The sequence below is a fragment of the Macaca mulatta genome, chromosome 9 (genome assembly GCF_049350105.2).
Source record: "Macaca mulatta isolate MMU2019108-1 chromosome 9, T2T-MMU8v2.0, whole genome shotgun sequence".
NCBI classification, from domain to species: domain Eukaryota; kingdom Metazoa; phylum Chordata; class Mammalia; order Primates; family Cercopithecidae; genus Macaca; species Macaca mulatta.
Window position 1 is genome coordinate 54,644,941 of NC_133414.1, and position 17,498 is coordinate 54,662,438.

The following is a 17,498-nucleotide window of genomic DNA, read 5'->3' on the forward strand; positions in this document are numbered from 1 at the left end:
TTATTTTACTCTTATTGGAGAATATCTACATAGAAATATGTTAATCATATTTAGAGGCTATTTCTTATAGATTTCTCGGTTTACTGACTTCCCAGCTTAGTTTTTCTTCAAAGCAGTACCCTGCCTAGTTGCATGCACTCTTCTTTTTTTGCTAGAGTCTTTTTTTCTTCTTCCATGACTTTTCTATGATCTTTTCCTGATTACTTTCTTCTCTGCTTTCCTTGGTGTTCTTTTCTTCTATTATTTTATTGCTTACTACCAGCCCCATTTTTCTATAGGTAAAATTAAAAGTACATGGAATTTTAGGATTTTAAGGACTCTTGGAGACTAATCAAAATACTTTCATATTTCAACCTGTATTTAATATCCTGGAAAAATGGTTGTTCAGATGGAGAGTCTGAAACTCAAAGTGACCTATTTAAATATAGGAGGTAACAAGTAATATTTAAACTCATTTCAAAGCCCATTACTCTTGTTTTTATATCACCATGTAAGTGAGTGTTTGAATAATAGAAAGGAAGAGGAAATGGTTCTAATTAAACAAATTGAAAAGGATAAGAATGGAATTAGCTGGAGAACCCAGTGAAAGTAGGTAACAAGGGAATTAGCAGGGAAAGGCCAAGTCTGAAGAGAAATAATCCCAGGATTGGTAAGAGTAAGGGTTTTACCAAAGAGATCAGAGTGTTGGATCTTATGACAAGTTTGATGAAGATAAATTAGAACAAACACATTAGACATTGGGAGTTATCTAGAAAGGCATATTAAATATGGTACAAAAGAAGTCCTGAATAGGTCACTGCTTTTTTGCTTGTTTAATTGGAAGAATGGACAAGCTTCAAGGTTTCTATGGAAAGATTTAAAAAAAAATGAGCCACTGGGAAAAGTCTCTAAAATCAGATAGAAATGTGCTATTCTGTTCTTTCACCCCAAATCTTACTGGAGAGGCTTAGAGCCCCTTGAGTGCTAGGAGATTGAAGGTTGCTGAATTACATAGATCTGTGGCCCAAGGCAGGTGTCCCCTTCCCTTTGCCTCTTTTTCCAAGCCTCTGATGTTGTAACCATGTACATGTAAAGCAGGGGTAAGATTGGCTATCAAATAAGTCATGGAGCTTCAGTTGGGTTTTTGATAACATGCTTATGCTGGAGGTGAATGACTGACTGAGTCTCCATTTAGTTGTTTTCCAGGAATAGGTAAATTCAGAACTTCTTGGTTGGTCATTGAGTTTATCTTTTCATGTATACACAGAAAGAAAGATCTGGAAGTGGATGCCACTATATATAGTGAAAGTGTCTTTCACTTCCACATCTTTCTTCTGCAGGGCTTCATGGCGGTCTCCAACCTTTAAACATTCAGCTCATCAAAGCACAGATAGTAATCTTTAAATAGAATATTTAAAGGTTGGAGACTGCCATGAAGCTCTGCAGAAGAAAGATGTGGAAGTGAGACACTTTCACTATATATAGTGGCTCCCACTTCCAGATCTTTCTCTCTGTGTATATACGGTACTTAGAGAAATCCAATTATCAGGACTCAGTTTTTCTAGCAGTCTCTCTCCTTGGGAATAAGTACAAAGATTTTTAAGGTTTTGCTAGTTGATGTAGCCCTGAACAGGGAAGGACAAGTATAAAATAAGTAGTTAGATTTTATTATTTTTAAAGTTTCAATTTTTGTTGAGAAAAATATTCCCAATAAGAAATATACATTTGTGATTTGACATTTGTAGGTTCAGCTTTTCAACATTTCAAATATTTCAGGGCACCCTCTGTAGTGTTTTAGGGTGAAGGAAAGCAACAGGGTCTTCTTAAGTGGTTTTTATGCTGAGAAACAAAGAATGTCATTTTCCTGTGACACAGATTAGTCTTTAAATCAGAGGTAGAGAGTGGATGAAGGACAAGGGAACTGTATCTTTCTTCCTCATTTTAGGTTATCAAGTTTGTTCCAATTTAGATATCAAAAGTTATGTCAGTCATTAAATACATTTTCAGTTCATCACTGAGGACAGTTTGTGAGGACGAGTTATTCTCAGGGTATGCCAATTATATTGGCTGTCACTATTTTTTATGAAGCTAAGAGTGAGTGTTCTTTGGATGTTATAGGTTCGGGAGGTAGAGTCAAAAATATGTAACTAAGATATTTTTAAAAAACAGAGGGCATATTTTAATTATACGAAGAAACATGATTTAATATACCGAGGACTGATCTTTCCCCAGATTTTGTTTTTTTCTTCTCATTTTTTTGGAGTGAGCACCAAGATATGAACTAGCAGATTTCCTTTTTAAATATATGAATTTGCTCCTTTATGTTGTATCTTTTTTCTCTAAAGTCCTTTTGGCAAACCGACTACTGAAAATTCACAGCCTACAAAACTTGAGGAAGACTTTAGTCTTGCTACCAAGGTAAAATGGTCTTTTGTGAAGTTGATTTTCTCAGTTGGAATCTAGTTCTGTATAGTATTTACTTTTCATGTTTTGCAGTGCTGTATCATTATTTCATGTTGGCAATATAAAGTTGGTCAGATAAAAATATTTTATAGAAATATGAGTAGTTGATTTAAAGTTTTTTTTTTTTACGTTAGTAAATAACAAATGTTTGGTAAATACTTTGAGGGTGTGAGGGCCATAAAAAGAAAGGGCTGGAGAATATATAGTGACAGGAGCACTATATTAGAAAAAACTTTTCCACAGTAGAGAACATATAAAACCTGGTAAATTTTTATTTGGATAAGTGTACTTACTGTGAGTGTTAAAATTATCCTATTGTAACTTAAAAAAAAACTCATGCTTAAATTTATCTTTAATGGATCAAGTTACTTATTATAGTAATCAAGGAATTTCTCTGATACTGTTCAGTTCCAAAACTGTGCCATATAACATATAGGATTTTTGCACCTACTATTTTGATATCACGTAGTTTTTAGGAGAGAGCTTTGTCTCAGTTTCTCTTCTTGGTTCTTTAAATACACCAAAATAATATTAGAAGTTGTGAAAATTTATTTGGGCATGGTGGTGCATGCCTGTAGTTCCAGCTACCAAGGAGGCTGATGCAGGAGGATTTCTTGAGCCCAAGAGTTTGAAACCCGTGTGGGCAACATAGCGAGACCTTAACTCAAATTTAAAAAATAATAGTAGAGGCCAGGCGCGGTAGCTTATGCCTGTAATCCCAGCACTTAGGGAGGCCAAGGCGGGTGGATCACGAGGTCAGGAGATCGAGGCCATCCTGGCTAACACTGTGAAACCCCGTCTCTACTAAAAAATACAAAACAAAATTAGCTGGGCATGGTGGCGGCCGCCTGTAGTCCCAGCTACTCGGGAGGCTGAAGCAGGAGAATGCCATGAACCCGGGAGGTGGAGCTTGCAGTGAGCCAAGATTGCGCCACTGCACTCCAGCCTGGGCGACAGAGCGAGACTCCATCTCAATAAATAAATAAATAAATAAATAAATAAATAAATAAATATTAGTAGAAATTTAGAAATGTAAATTCTCTTTCTCAGAATCTGTATTACTAAGGGATGCCAGTGTGTTTTCTAAGTTATTTAATTAAAAGTATACTTTAAACTCTTCATCTAAATGAAGAACGCAGGTTTTACCCTAAGTAAACAACCAGTTCTGGAAGCAGAGACTCTTAATAAGCATATGGTAAGATTTTAATTTCAGAATTTTTAAATTGCAGTTTTTAAACATATTGTTCAAAGATCTTTGATCACATTTGAAAATTTTAAATTTCAGAAGATTTTATATTTAGTTATTTAAATAATCTTTTTGAAGTTCTTTAGTTATTTAAATAATCTTTTTGAAGCTCTTCCATCACTATGAGATACCGCAAGTTAGAAAACATACTTGCGTGCATCCTTGTGTACCCAGAATACAGTCTTGCCTATAAAAAGCATTTTAAGAGGTTTGCAATGTGAATAATAAGCAGACAATTGATTATTTTATGTAATAGAATGTTACGAGTGAGATAATATGCATAATGTATCTTATAATTAAATCTAATGAATTTCTAAATGTGGCTTAAATTTATATTTTCTTTTAATATTTAGAATGCATAAATTCACATGCATTATCTTAAGGAAATATGTCTTAAATAAGAAGACAGTAAATCAGAGATATGTAGTAACAGGAAAGAAGGTTGCACTGTATTTTCTAGTATCCTCCATGTAGAATTTAGATTAAAAATATTGTAATATGTTTTAGTCTCAACTCATGTTGTTTTTTTGTTTTTGAGACGGAGTCTCACTCTGTCACCCAGGCTGGAGTGCAGTGGCATGATCTTGGTTGACTGTAGCCTCTGCCTTCTTGGTTCAACCAATTCTCCTGCCTCAACCTCCTACATAAGCTGGGACTACAGGTGTGTGCCACCACGCCCAGCTAATTTTGTATTTTTAGTAGAGGCAGGGTTTCACCATGTTGGCCAGGATGGTCTCGATCCCTTGACCTCATGATCTGCCCTCCTCGGCCTCCTAAAGTGCTGGGATTACAGGCGTGAGCCACAAAGCCCAGCCAAAACTCATGTTCTATTAAACATATGTTTTCAAGGAATACATTACTCTGAAATTCTTATTACCAATAATTTCTTCAGGTGAAAAGTTTATGAAATATTCCTTTTTAAATTTTTTCTCTCTCTGTAGTAAGACTGTTCTGGCTTTTAGGTATTGATTGAAGACCATGTTTAACTAATTGAGTGTCTTATTATATAATAATAAAATTAAAATCTTGATTACCCAGATATTAACAAAATAACTAATTATAGTGTAAATACTGATCAGCATTATGGGAATATATTATTAACAAAAGTCTGTATTTTATGTATTTTGTCACATGTCTTAGGGTAGTTGTTTCTCCTTTTCTTTCACGACTGAAGCTCATACTTGATTGACTGATCATGTCTCTTGTTTGTTTCTCCCTCCTCCGTCACCTTTTTAAAAATGATTTACCCCAGACTTTTTTCTCACAGAACACGTTTTTTCAGTATCTGCTTTTGAGGGCATCTCTGTCTCAATTGTTATTTATTTACAAGTTTCTATTTAGTTGCTACATATGATTTTCATTAATCAATCATTGCCCCCCCATGACTTATTCTGTTTTTCTCTGTTTCTTGGAAGCAGCAGAATTTATACAGTTATTTATACTTAGCTTTTTGCCACACAGAATAGAAACAACCTATACCATTTTAAGGCAAACCCAGTTAAACAAGGTACTATTAAAAACTAAAGTCTCACATTTTTCCATGCAAGAGGTAACTAATACAACTGTAAATTGTGAAGAGATATTTCAAAATATAACATGTAATTTTTAAATTTTAATTTTTTCTGTAATACTATAAACTATGTAAGGGTAAATTTTTGTCCTAGGTTATTTTGGTTAAAAAATTATCTAATGGATGCCACCATATTTATATAATAATAAATTAGATGAAGGGGATGATAGGAAATAAGTCATTGAAGAAGGGTAAGATAATCCTAGAGACTACATGAGAGAGTCAAGATGAGACAGATTTTTATAAATACACAGCAAAAATATTGGTTTCAATGAGAGCAGGAACTCTAATAAAAGATATGATATAAATTATTTAAAATAAAAATTAAGAAAACATAGCCAGCTAATAAATTATAGCTCAGGTGTTTTTGAGTGACTTATAGCTGATTTTAATAAAAAACTGGAAGAAAACATAAGGACAAGTACAGGTAAGAGCAATTTGTTGTACTCTTTAAAATACCTAGTAGAGAATAATTTGAATGATTCTAACATAAAGGAAAGATACATACTTAAGGCGATTAATATCTCAATTATTCTGATTTGATTATGTGAATGTATTAAGTGATAATATGTACCCCTAAAATGTGTACATTTATAGTGTGTCAACAAAAAATTTATAAACAAGGCATGAAAATTTAATTCTCACTTCTTTTAGTAACTTTATGTTTTATATTTAATGTAGCCATACTTATATTAATATAGAATGCAAAGTAAAATCTGTTTTAGGCCTTGTCAGCTTTATTATGAATTACTAATTTTGATTCTTTGGTTTCTGATTTCAGATTTCTAACTTAATATTTGACATATCCTTAAGTTATTTAACTAATTTATCTCACTCTTTGATATAACCTTGGCAGCTGTTTAGAATATTTTTGATAATAGAGTATAAATAAATAAGCATTTTATTTAAACTTGTTATTAAAATTAAATTTTCTGATCATATGAACAAGATTTTTCTTCTGTGTCTCTTAAAAGAGAAAAATCTCTTTTAAGCTTCAGTACACTGAAATAAATAAATGGAGAAATTAGTAATCTCTAGAAATATTCTGAGATTTTTGCTCATAATATCTGTATGTGATGGTACTATATACACACATCAAATGAATGTAATCAACATTGGTGAATTTTTTAAAGTACCTATTATTATAGAATATGCAAGGGAATATGTATATTATAGAATATGCAAGGGAAGATTGATAACAGAGTAAACAAACTTATCATTGGAAGAATACTTTTTCCTTTTATTTTATTTTATTTTTTTATTTTTTATTATTATTATACTTTAAGTTCTAGGGTACATGTGCATAACGTGCAGGTTTGTTACATATGTATACATGTGCCATGTTGGTGTGCTGCACCCATCAACTCATCAGCACACATCAACTCGTCATTTACATCAGGTATAACTCCCAATGCAATCCCTCCCCCTCCCCCCTCCCCGTGATAGGCCCTGGTGTGTGATGTTCCCCTTCCCGAGTCCAACTGATCTCATTGTTCAGTTCCCACCTATGAGTGAGAACATGCGGTGTTTGGTTTTCTGTTCTTGCGATAGTTTGCTGAGAATGATGGTTTTCAGCTGCATCCATGTCCCTACAAAGGACACAAACTCATCCTGTTTTATGGCTGCATAGTATTCCATGGTGTGTATGTGCCACATTTTCTTAATCCAGCCTGTCACTGATGGACATTTGGGTTGATTCCAAGTCTTTGCTGTTGTGAATAGTGCCACAATAAACATACGTGTGCATGTGTCTTTATAGCAGCATGATTTATAATCCTTTGGGTATATACCCAGTAATGGGATGGCTGGGTCATATGGTACTTCTAGTTCTAGGTCCTTGAGGAATCGCCATACTGTTTTCCATAATGGTTGAACTAGTTTACAATCCCAAAAATAGTGTAAAAGTGTTCCTATTTCTCCACATCCTCTCCAGCACCTGCTGTTTCCTGACTTTTTAATGATTGCGATTCTAACTGGTGTGAGATGGTATCTCATTGTGGTTTTGATTTGCATTTCTCTGATGGCCAGTGATGATGAGCATTTTTTCATGTGTCTGTTGGCTGTATGAGTGTCTTCTTTTGAGAAACGTCTGTTCATATCCTTTGCCCACTTTTTGATGGGGTTGTTTGTTTTTTTCTTGTAAATTTGTTTGAGTTCTTTGTAGGTTCTGGATATTAGTCCTTTGTCAGGTGAGTAGATTGCAAAAATTTTCTCCCCTTCTGTAGGATGCCTGTTCACTCTGATGGTAGTTTCTTTTGCTGTGCAGAAGCTCTTTAGTTTAATGAGATCCTATTTGTCAATTTTGGCTTTTGCTGCCATTGCTTTTGGTGTTTTAGACATGAAGTATTTGCCCATGCCTATGTCCTGAATGGTATTACCTAGGTTTTCTTCTAGGGTTTTTATGGTATTAGGTCTAACATTTAAGTCTCTAATCCATCTTGAATTAATTTTCGTATAAGGAGTAAGGAAAGGATCCAGTTTCAGCTTTCTACTTATGGCTAGCCAATTTTCCCAGCACCATTTATTAAATAGGGAATCCTTTCCCCATTTCTTGTTTCTCTCAGGTTTGTCAAAGATCAGATGGCTGTAGATGTGTGGTATTATTTCTGAGGACTCTGTTCTGTTCCATCGGTCTATATCTCTGTTTTGGTACCAGTACCATACTGTTTTGGTTACTGTAGCCTTGTAGTATAGTTTGAAGTCAGGTAGCGTGATGCCTCCAGCTTTGTTCTTTTGACTTCGGATTGTCTTGGCAATACGGGCTCTTCTTTGGTTCCCTATGAAGTTTAAAGTGGTTTTTTCCAATTCTGTGAAGAAACTCATTGGTAACTTGATGGGGATGGCATTGAATCTATAAAAAACCTTGGGCAGTATGGCCATTTTCACGATATTGATTCTTCCTATCCATGAGCATGATATGTTCTTCCATTTGTTTGTGTCCTCTTTTATTTCACTGAGCAGTGTTTTGTAGTTCTCCTTGAAGAGGTCCTTTACATCCCTTGTAAGTGGGATTCCTATGTATTTTATTCTCTTTGAAGCAATTGTGAATGGAAGTTCATTCATGATTTGGCTGTCTGTTACTGGTATATAGAATGCTTGTGATTTTTGCACATTAATTTTGTATCCTGAGACTTTGCTGAAGTTGCTTATCAGTTTAAGTAGATTTGGGGCTGAGACAATGGGGTTTTCTAAATATACAATCATGTCATCTTCAATCAGGGACAATTTGACTTCTTCTTTTCCTAACTGAATACCCTTGATTTCTTTCTCTTGCCTGATTGCCCTAGGCAGAACTTCCAACACTATGTTGAATAGAAGTGGTGAGAGAAGGCATCCCTGTCTTGTGCCAGTTTTCAAAGGGAATTTTTCCAGTTTTTGCCCATTCAGTATGATATTGGCTGTGGGTTCGTCATAAATAGCTCTTATTATTTTGAGATACGTTCCATCAATTCCGAACTTATTGAGCGTTTTTAGCATGCAGGGCTGTTGAATTTTGTCAAAGGCCTTTTCTGCATCAATTGAGACAATCATGTGGTTTTTGTCTTTGGTTCTGTTTATATGTTGGATTACGTTTATTGATTTGCGTATGTTGAACCAGCCTTGCATCACAGGGATGAAGCCCACTTGAACATGGTGGATAAGCTTTTTGATGTGCAGCTGCATCCGGTTTGCCAGTATTTTATTGAGGATTTTTGCATCGATGTTCATCAGGGATATTGGTCTAAAATTCTCTTTTTTTGTTGTGTCTCTGCCAGGCTTTGGTATCAGGATGATGTTGGCCTCATAAAATGAGTTAGGGTGGATTCCTTCTTTTTCTATTGATTGGAATAGTTTCAGAAGGAATGGTACCAGCTCCTCCTTGTACCTCTGATAGAATTCAGCTGTGAATCCATCTGGTTCTGGACTTTGGTTGGTAGACTATTAATTATTGCCTCAATTTTAGAGCCTGCTATTGGTCTATTCAGGGATTCAGCTTCTTCCTGATTTAGTCTTGGGAGAGTGTAAGTGTCCAGGAAATTATCCATTTCTTCTAGATTTTCCTGTTTATTTGCATAGAGGTGTTTATAGTATTCTCTGATGGTAGTTTGTATTTCTGTGGGGTCAGTGGTGATATCTCCTTTATCATATTTTATTGCATCTAGTTGATTCTGCTCTCCTTTCTTCTTTATTAGTCTTGCTAGTGGTCTATCAATTTTGTTGATCTTTTCAAAATACCAACTCCTGGATTCATTGTTTTTTGGAGGGTTTTTTGTGTCTCTATCTCCTTCAGTTCTGCTCTAATCTTAGTTATTTCTTGCCTCCTGCTAGCTTTTGAATGTGTTTGCTCTTGCCTCTCTAGTTCTTTTCATTGCGATGTTAGAGTGTCAATTTTAGATCTTTCCAGCTTTCTCTTGTGGGCATTTAGTGCTATAAATTTCCCTCTACACACTGCTTTAAATGTGTCCCAGAGATTCTGGTATGTTGTATCTTTTTTCTCATTGGTTTCAAATAACATCTATATTTCTGCCTTCATTTCGTTATGTACCCAGTAGTCTTCAGGAGCAGGTTATTCAGTTTCCATGTAGTTGAGTGGTTTTGATTGAGTTTCTTAGTCCTGAGTTGTGGTTTGATTGCACTGTGGTCTGAGAGACAGTTTGTTATAATTTCTGTTCTTGTACATTTGCTGAGGAGTGCTTTACTTCCAATTATGTGGTCTATTTTGGAATAAGTGTGATATGGTGCTGAGAAGAATGTATATTCTGTTGATTTGGGGTGGAGAGTTCTGTAGATGTGTATTAGGTCTGTTTCCTGCAGAGATGAGTTCAATTCCTGGATATGCTTGTTAACTTTCTGTCTCATTGATCTGTCTAATGTTGACAGTGGGGTGTTGAAGTCTCCCATTATTATTGTATGGGAGTCTAAGTCTCTTGGTAAGTCTCTGAGGACTTGCTTTATGAATCTGGGTGCTCCTGTATTGGGTGATATATATTTAGGAGAGTTAGCTCTTCCTGTTGAATTCATCCCTTTACCATTATGTAATGGCCTTCTTTGTCTCTTTTGATCTTTGATGGTTTAAAGTCTGTTTTATCAGAGACTAGTATTGCAACCCTTGCTCTTTTTTTGTTCTCCATTTGCTTGGTAGATGTTCCTCCATCCCTTTATTTTGAGCCTATGTATGTCTCTGCATGTGAGATGGGTCTCCTGAATACAGCAAACTGATGGGTCTTGCCTCTTTATCCAGTTTGCCAGTCTGTGTCTTTTAATTGGAATATTTAGTCCATTTACATTTAAGGTTAATATTGTTATGTGTGAACTTGATCCTGCCATTATGATATTAACTGGTTATTTTGCTCGTTAGTTGATGCAGTTTCTTCCTAGCCTCGATTGTCTTTACATTTTGGCATGTTTTTGCAATGGCTGGTACTGGTTGTTCCTTTCCATGTTTAGTGCTTCCTTCAGGGTCTCTTGTAAGGCAGGACTGGTGGTGTCAAAATCTCTAAGCATTTGCTTATCTGTAAAGGATTTTGTTTTTCCTTCACTTATGAAACTTAGTTTGGCTGGATATGCAATTGTGGGTTTAAAATTCTTTTCTTAAGAATGTTGAATATTGGCCCCCACTCTCTTCTGTCTTGGAGAGTTTCTGCCGAGAGATCTGCTGTAAGTCTGATGGGCTTCCCTTTGTGGGTAACCGGACCTTTCTCTCTGGATGCCCTTAAGATTTTTTCCTTCATTTCAACTTTGGTGAATCTGGCAATTATGTGTCTTGGAGTTGCTCTTCTCGAGGAGTATCTTTGTGGCATTCTCTGTATTTCCTGAATTTGAATGTTCGCCTGCGCTACTAGGTTGGGGAAGTTCTCCTGGATGATATTCTGAAGAGTGTTTTCCAACTTGGTTCCATTTTCCCCCTCACTTTCAGGCACCCCAATCAGACGTAGATTTGGTTTTTTTACATAATCCCATACTTCTTGCAGGCTTTGTTCATTTCTTTTTCTTCTTTTTTCTTTAGATTTCTCTTCTCGCTTCATTTCATTCATTTGATCCTCAATTGCTGATACTCTTTCTTCCAGTTGATCGAGTCGGTTACTGAAGCTTGTGCATTTGTCACGTATTTCTCGTGTCATGGTTTTCATCTCTGTCCATTCGTTTATGGCCTTCTCTGCATTAATTATTCTAGTTATCAATTCTTCCACTCTTTTTTCAAGATTTTTAGTTTCTTTGCGCTGGGTACGTAATTCCTCCTTTAGCTCTGAGAAGTTTGATGGACTGGAGCCTTCTTCTCTCATCTCATCAAAGTCATTCTCCATCCAGCTTTGATCCATTGCTGGCGATGAGCTGCGTTCCTTTGCAGGGGGAGATGTGCTCTTATTTTTTGAATTTCCAGCTTTTCTGCCCTGCTTTTTCCCCATCTTTGTGGTTTCATCTGCCTCTGGTCTTTGATGATGGTGACGTACTGATGGGGTTTTGGTGTGGGTGTCCTTCCTGTTTCTTAGTTTTCCTTCTAACAGTCAGGACTCTCAGCTGTAGGTCTGTTGGAGATTGCTTGAGGTCCACTCCAGACCCTGTTTGCCTGGGTATCAGCAGCAGAGGCTGCAGAAGATAGAATATTGCTGAACAGTGAGTGTACCTGTCTGATTCTTGCTTTGGAAGCTTCCTCTCTGGGGTGTACTCCACCCTGTGAGGTGTGGGGTGTTGGTCTGCCCCTAGTGGGCATGTCTCCCAGTTAGACTACTCAGGGGTCAGGGACCCACTTGAGCAGGCAGTCTGTCCATTCTCAGTTCTCAACCTCCACGTTGGGAGATCCACTGCTCTCTTCAAAGCTGTCAGACAGAGTCGTTTGGGTCTGCAGAGGTTTCTGCTGCTTTTGTTCTTGTTGTTTAGCTGTGTCCTGTCCCCAGAGGTGGAGTCTACAGAGACAGGCAGGCTTCTTTGAGCTGCGGTGAGTTCCACTCAGTTTGAGCTTCCCAGCGGCTTTGTTTGCCTACTTAAGCCTCAGCAATGGCGGACGCCCCTCCCCCAGCCTGGCTACTGCCTTGCAGTTAGATTGCAGACTGCTGTGCTAGCAATGAGGGAGGCTCCGTGGGCGTGGAACCTCTCGACCAGGAGTGGGATATAGTCTCCTGGTGTGCCCGTTTTCTAAGACCCTTGGTAAAGCGCAGTATTGGGGTGGGAGTTACCCGATTTTCCAGGTGTTGTGTGTCTCAGTTCCCCTGGCTAGGAAAATGGATTCCCTTCCCCCTTGCGCTTCCTAGTTGAGGCGATGCCTTGCCCTGCTTCAGCTCTCGCTGGTTGGGCTGCAGCAGCTGACTAGCACCGATTGTCTGGCAGTCCCTAGTAAGATGAACCCAGTACCTCAGTTGAAAATGCAGAAATCACCTGTCTTCTGTGTCACTGGCACTGGGAGGTAGAGACTGGAGCTCTTCCAATTCAGCCATCTTGCTCTGCCCCCCCACTTTTTACTTTTAAATATATCTCTTACATTGGAGATATTTTATATTATTTCCAGGAAGCCTTATTAACTTAAGTCTTCATAATTATTAAACCTTGCACATATATTTGTTTGTTTCTAAAACTCAGGAATCCTGTTGACTTGAAGTTTTTAGTTTCTTTCTTCACCTGTGAATACTGAATCCTGCTTGACAATCATAGATATATATATAAACTATTAAATATTCAACTCGAATAATTATTGCTTAATTTTCTTTATGTGAGATCTTTTCTCCAATTTTAAACTGTCATCCTATATGGTGTAAATAGGCAATTCGAGTTAGTATTATATTGTTTACAGGAACATAAGAAAAGCATGTGAATTTTAAAGCGGGGTTTCACATTTCTATCTCACGTTATAGTAGTACTTAAAAATGCCTCATAATTCTATAGGTAAGCATTTCTCTTGCACAATTAAAAATTTCAAGGTTTTTATAAAAGTGGTTTTACAGAATCTTGTTGTTGTAGATTTAAATGTTTTCATTCAATTCAAAGATGCCTATTGCAATAATATTTCAGAAATATTTACCTATATCAATAAAATTATAGTCTTGGAACAAATTTGGAAATATGTAACTTAGAAACTTAATCCCACGTTTTTCTCTCTCCTTTAATTTCATTTCCAAAATTTCAACAGTCTGCATAGATTTGTGTTGCTTAATTCTACCCATTTAGTCTATCTTATAAATATTTATTTTCTTATCACTATGTAATTTTCCTCATGTAGGTCATCTACTCATACTCCAAATGTATTTATCCAGATCTTTCTTCCAAGCCCCTTAGATGCCTCAAATCTTAGAGGTCTCAAACTGAAAGCATCTTTTTTTTTTATTCTTTTCCCGCCTCTTTTCTGACTCTTTGTAATCTACTCAGTCATCTGGTTTCCCCATCCTAGTAAATAACATCTAGGAAGTAGCCATGAACTGCTCAAACACTTCAACCTGCATTTCAACTGTCCCCCACATCCTGCACTTCAACCCTCCTCCAGGTCACCAAGCCAGTCACACACCAAAATTTGTATTATCTACCTTCTTATAATTTTCTGTATCTTATTACCATAATTAACCATCTACCTATAATTTTGAAGTACTCCTTTCTAGTTTTGCCCCATCTCCCCATGTTCATCTATCTTTACATCACTGGAAGGGTCACCTTTCTAAAATATATTTGTAATGATGTAACTCATCTGCATATTGAGCGGATACCCATTACCTGAAGGGTTAAGTTCACATTCTAGCGTGACACATATCTTACATGGTTTGGTCCCATTTTTTGTCTCTTCAACTCATTTGCTCTGACTGTGTTCCAGTTTTACCACATCACTTTGGCATCCCTCAGTTGCCACGTTGTTTCATGCCTTATTATTTTGCACATGCTGTTGTACCTAGAGTCTTTGTATCCTGACTCTGCACTTTGCCTGTCCTTCCAAATACGGCCCCATTATGGCGGCATTTTCTCTGCTTTTCAGGTAAAACTCATTGTTCTCTCCTTTGTACTTTTATGCATTTTATTGACTTAAATTGTAGAACTGGTGAATTATACTTTTCTGTTCTTTTTTTGTTTTCACATATCTCTACCATTTCTTGAATATAGGCCAGAACCTGTCTTCCATGTATATTTTCTGCTTCTCCCAGGATTGTGCCTATGATTTGATAGATATAGTGTATGTTTTTTCTTGTTGTTCTCTTTTGTCTTACTGATAAATTGTGTGAGTGAATAAACACATTTTTTTCCTGAAGTTTTTTTGTTGTTGTTGTTGCTTTTGTTTATTGTTTGTAATAGGAGGAAGCAACAAAGACAGTAACTGGACAACAAGAAAATGATATTGGCATTATTGAACAAGCTCCAGAAGATCAAACAAGTAATGACAATTTTATTTTTATACCAAAATAATAGAAGTGGTACATTAGTGAATATCTCTGAAAATCTTTCTATGCTTAAGTGCTATTATTTACAAAAGAATTTTATAGACCAAAATACAATGGCTATTTAAAAAAATATTTTCTGATATCTTTCTTCATGCTATCAATTCTTTTTACTGAACCTGCTTCAATTCTGAAATTCTATTTTTGCTGTTAGTTTTGTTTTTGAAATACTCATAAATGGCAATAGATTTGTATATGGTATTACAATTTACAGTAATAAATGTTCTCATATATGTGTCTGTGAATAACATTTTGTAGATAAGATACCCACATCAGAATCAAGACAAAAAGAATATACAGAATCTTCAGATTCTGAGGTATGTGTATTGTTGTTGTTGTTGCTTTTTTAAAACTTAAGTAATGAGTAATCTTAAAACATAAAAAGATGATTTGACTTTATACTCTTACCTCTGCATGTGTCCGTAAGGTGGGTGATCATGAGGTCAGGAGATTGAGACCATCCTGGCTAACATGGTGAAACTGTCTCTACTAAAAACATAAAAAAATTAGCCGGGTTTGGTGGTGCGTGCCTGTAGTCTCAGCTACTCGGGAGGCTGAGGCAGGAGAATGGTGTGAACTCAGGAGGTGGAGCTTGAAGTGAGCCAAGATTGCACCACTGCACTCCAGCCTGGGTGACAGAGTGAGAATCCATCTCAAAGAAAAGCAAAAAAAAAAAAAAAAAAAAAAGAGAGAAAGCATTTATTTTCTGACATTTATCAGAACATACTTTATAATCATGTGCCAAGTAGATAATAGCTGCATAGTGCAATTCTGCTAATTTGCAGGATTAATTTTGAAGCCAATGTAGAATAGTGCAAAAGAAAATAAGACTTAGAAGGCACTAGGAATTTATTTGAGTTCTGAAGTTGAGTTTGTCTAAAAACTAAATAATTTCTCTGTGTTCATTTATGGGCAAATACATGATTCTGTGTATATCTAGATGTACAAAGGCTCTAATTGGATTCAGAGAGAAAGAGTTTAAAGTGTAGTCTTAGTCTTGCTCAACTTGGAACTTAAAACGATAATGCCTGGGACTTGAAAGACTCCATCTCATAAACAAAACAAAACAAAACAAAAAAAAAACAAAAACAACAACAAAAAACCACTTATAAGTCATTATAAATTTTTCTTAAAAACAAAACAGAGAATGTTTGGTTAGAGAAAATTGAAGAACTTTATAATTAGCACGGGTATGGGAGTGGCAGTGGAATTCTATGGTCAGAGTAGATCTGTCTGAGACTGCCATTTAATCTCCATCTCAAAGATGAAGACTAGGCCATATGAAAGTTTAGGAGCAAAACATTCGGAACAGAGAGAACAGTGGAACATATTTGTTCATCATTTTGTTCTTAACAACCTAGAACGACTAGGAAGTAGAAAGTGGGGTAACCACCACCATCATCATCATCCTCATTATTCTAAGGTGAAGAAAAATCTGCAAATACGTGTCTGGCACATGTTAGAGGTTTCATGAATACATGCTTTTATTTTTCTCTTTTTATGAAGGCTTGCTCTACTTTTTTGAAGTTATGTCTTAAGAATGAATTGCACACTTTAATGATTGTTTGCTTTCATTTAAAAATAACAAAAATATGTTTTCCTTATGAATCTTTTATTCAAGCAGTTCTTTATCAGCAAAAAACTTGTAAAATTTATTCTTATTATCTTAAGTCTTTGTTTTCCTAAGTGAAACAGCTTTTACAGAATTCTTTTCCTACTCTGCATGACATACTCTGAAAATTCTCTTCATGCCGTGCATAATTTTTAACAAAAAAATCTGTAATAATGCATATGTCAAATGTAATTGTGTTGTATTTTGTTTGAAATGCCCTGTTATTTTTTGCAAGGACTACAGTGTAAGGCAGATACTTTGAATTCAATTCCTTTTGAAATATGCACACGATTGAATTTTTGGGGGAATATGATTTATTTTCTTTGCTCAGTAACCCAGTCAGTAGTCACATGAAGATAAAAGATAAGCATGATTTACAGAGCGTATTTGAGGTTTTCTCTTGAATGTTTTGGTTTTCAATATGTGAACAGCCTTAAATCTAATTACCTTTAGAGTAAAAAATTCTGTTTTAAAAAAGATTTTAAATGAAAAATATGATGCTTGTTATTATTATTTTTAAATTGAAATTATTTATTGAGGCAGGCTATGGTGTCTCACACCTGTAATCCCAGTATTTTGGTAGGGCAAGGTGGGTGGATCACTTAAAGTCAGGTGTTTGAGACCAGCCTAGCCAACATGGTGAAATCCTGTCTCTATTAAAAATACAAAAATTTAGCCAGGTGTGGTGGCTAATGCCTGTCATCCCAGCTATTCGTGACGGTGAGGCAGAAGAATCACTTGGTCTTGGGAGCCGGAAGTTGCAGTGAGCCTAGATCATACCACTGGGCAACCCTGTGACGCTTTGTCTCAGAAAAAAACAAAACAAAAAAAATAGTAAAAAAAAGAAATTATTTATTAATATTATCTTTAACAGATTATCTCTGTGAGTGACACACAGAATTATGTGTGTTTAACTGAGGCTACATATCAAAAAGAAATAAAGACAATAAATGGCAAAATAGAAGGTAAGAACCATTTTTTATTTAAAACATCATTTGACCAATTATTTGTCTAAAAGCATGAGGACTGATATACTCTGACAGCCAAAGAAAATTATGTTTTAAACGCGTAGCATGGAAGGACAAAAGGAGTGAAAGTTACATGTCTTCTCAGGTGTTAGCAACAGATTATATTGAGAGTGCCAAAAAAAGAGCTGAATTATTAGTTTAAATTCAATATACCTGAAGAAAGGAGTAAAAGAGGGAATGAAGACCAAGGAAGACAGGGAGTACATGAGGG

At 35.9% G+C, this 17,498-nt stretch overlaps 1 protein-coding gene across 1 annotated transcript in view; it reads left to right on the forward strand.

Annotated features, from left to right (window-relative positions):
* LOC144331432 (ankyrin repeat domain-containing protein 30B-like) overlaps window positions 1-17,498 on the forward strand; it is a 131,705-nt gene that overhangs the window by 85,068 nt on the left and 29,139 nt on the right. Inside the window, exons 33-36 of the mRNA XM_077947967.1 lie at window positions 2,325-2,397; window positions 14,505-14,583; window positions 14,906-14,964; window positions 17,134-17,224. Coding sequence (XP_077804093.1) covers window positions 2,325-2,397; window positions 14,505-14,583; window positions 14,906-14,964; window positions 17,134-17,224 — 302 coding nt within the window. The remainder of the gene's footprint in view (window positions 1-2,324; window positions 2,398-14,504; window positions 14,584-14,905; window positions 14,965-17,133; window positions 17,225-17,498) is intronic.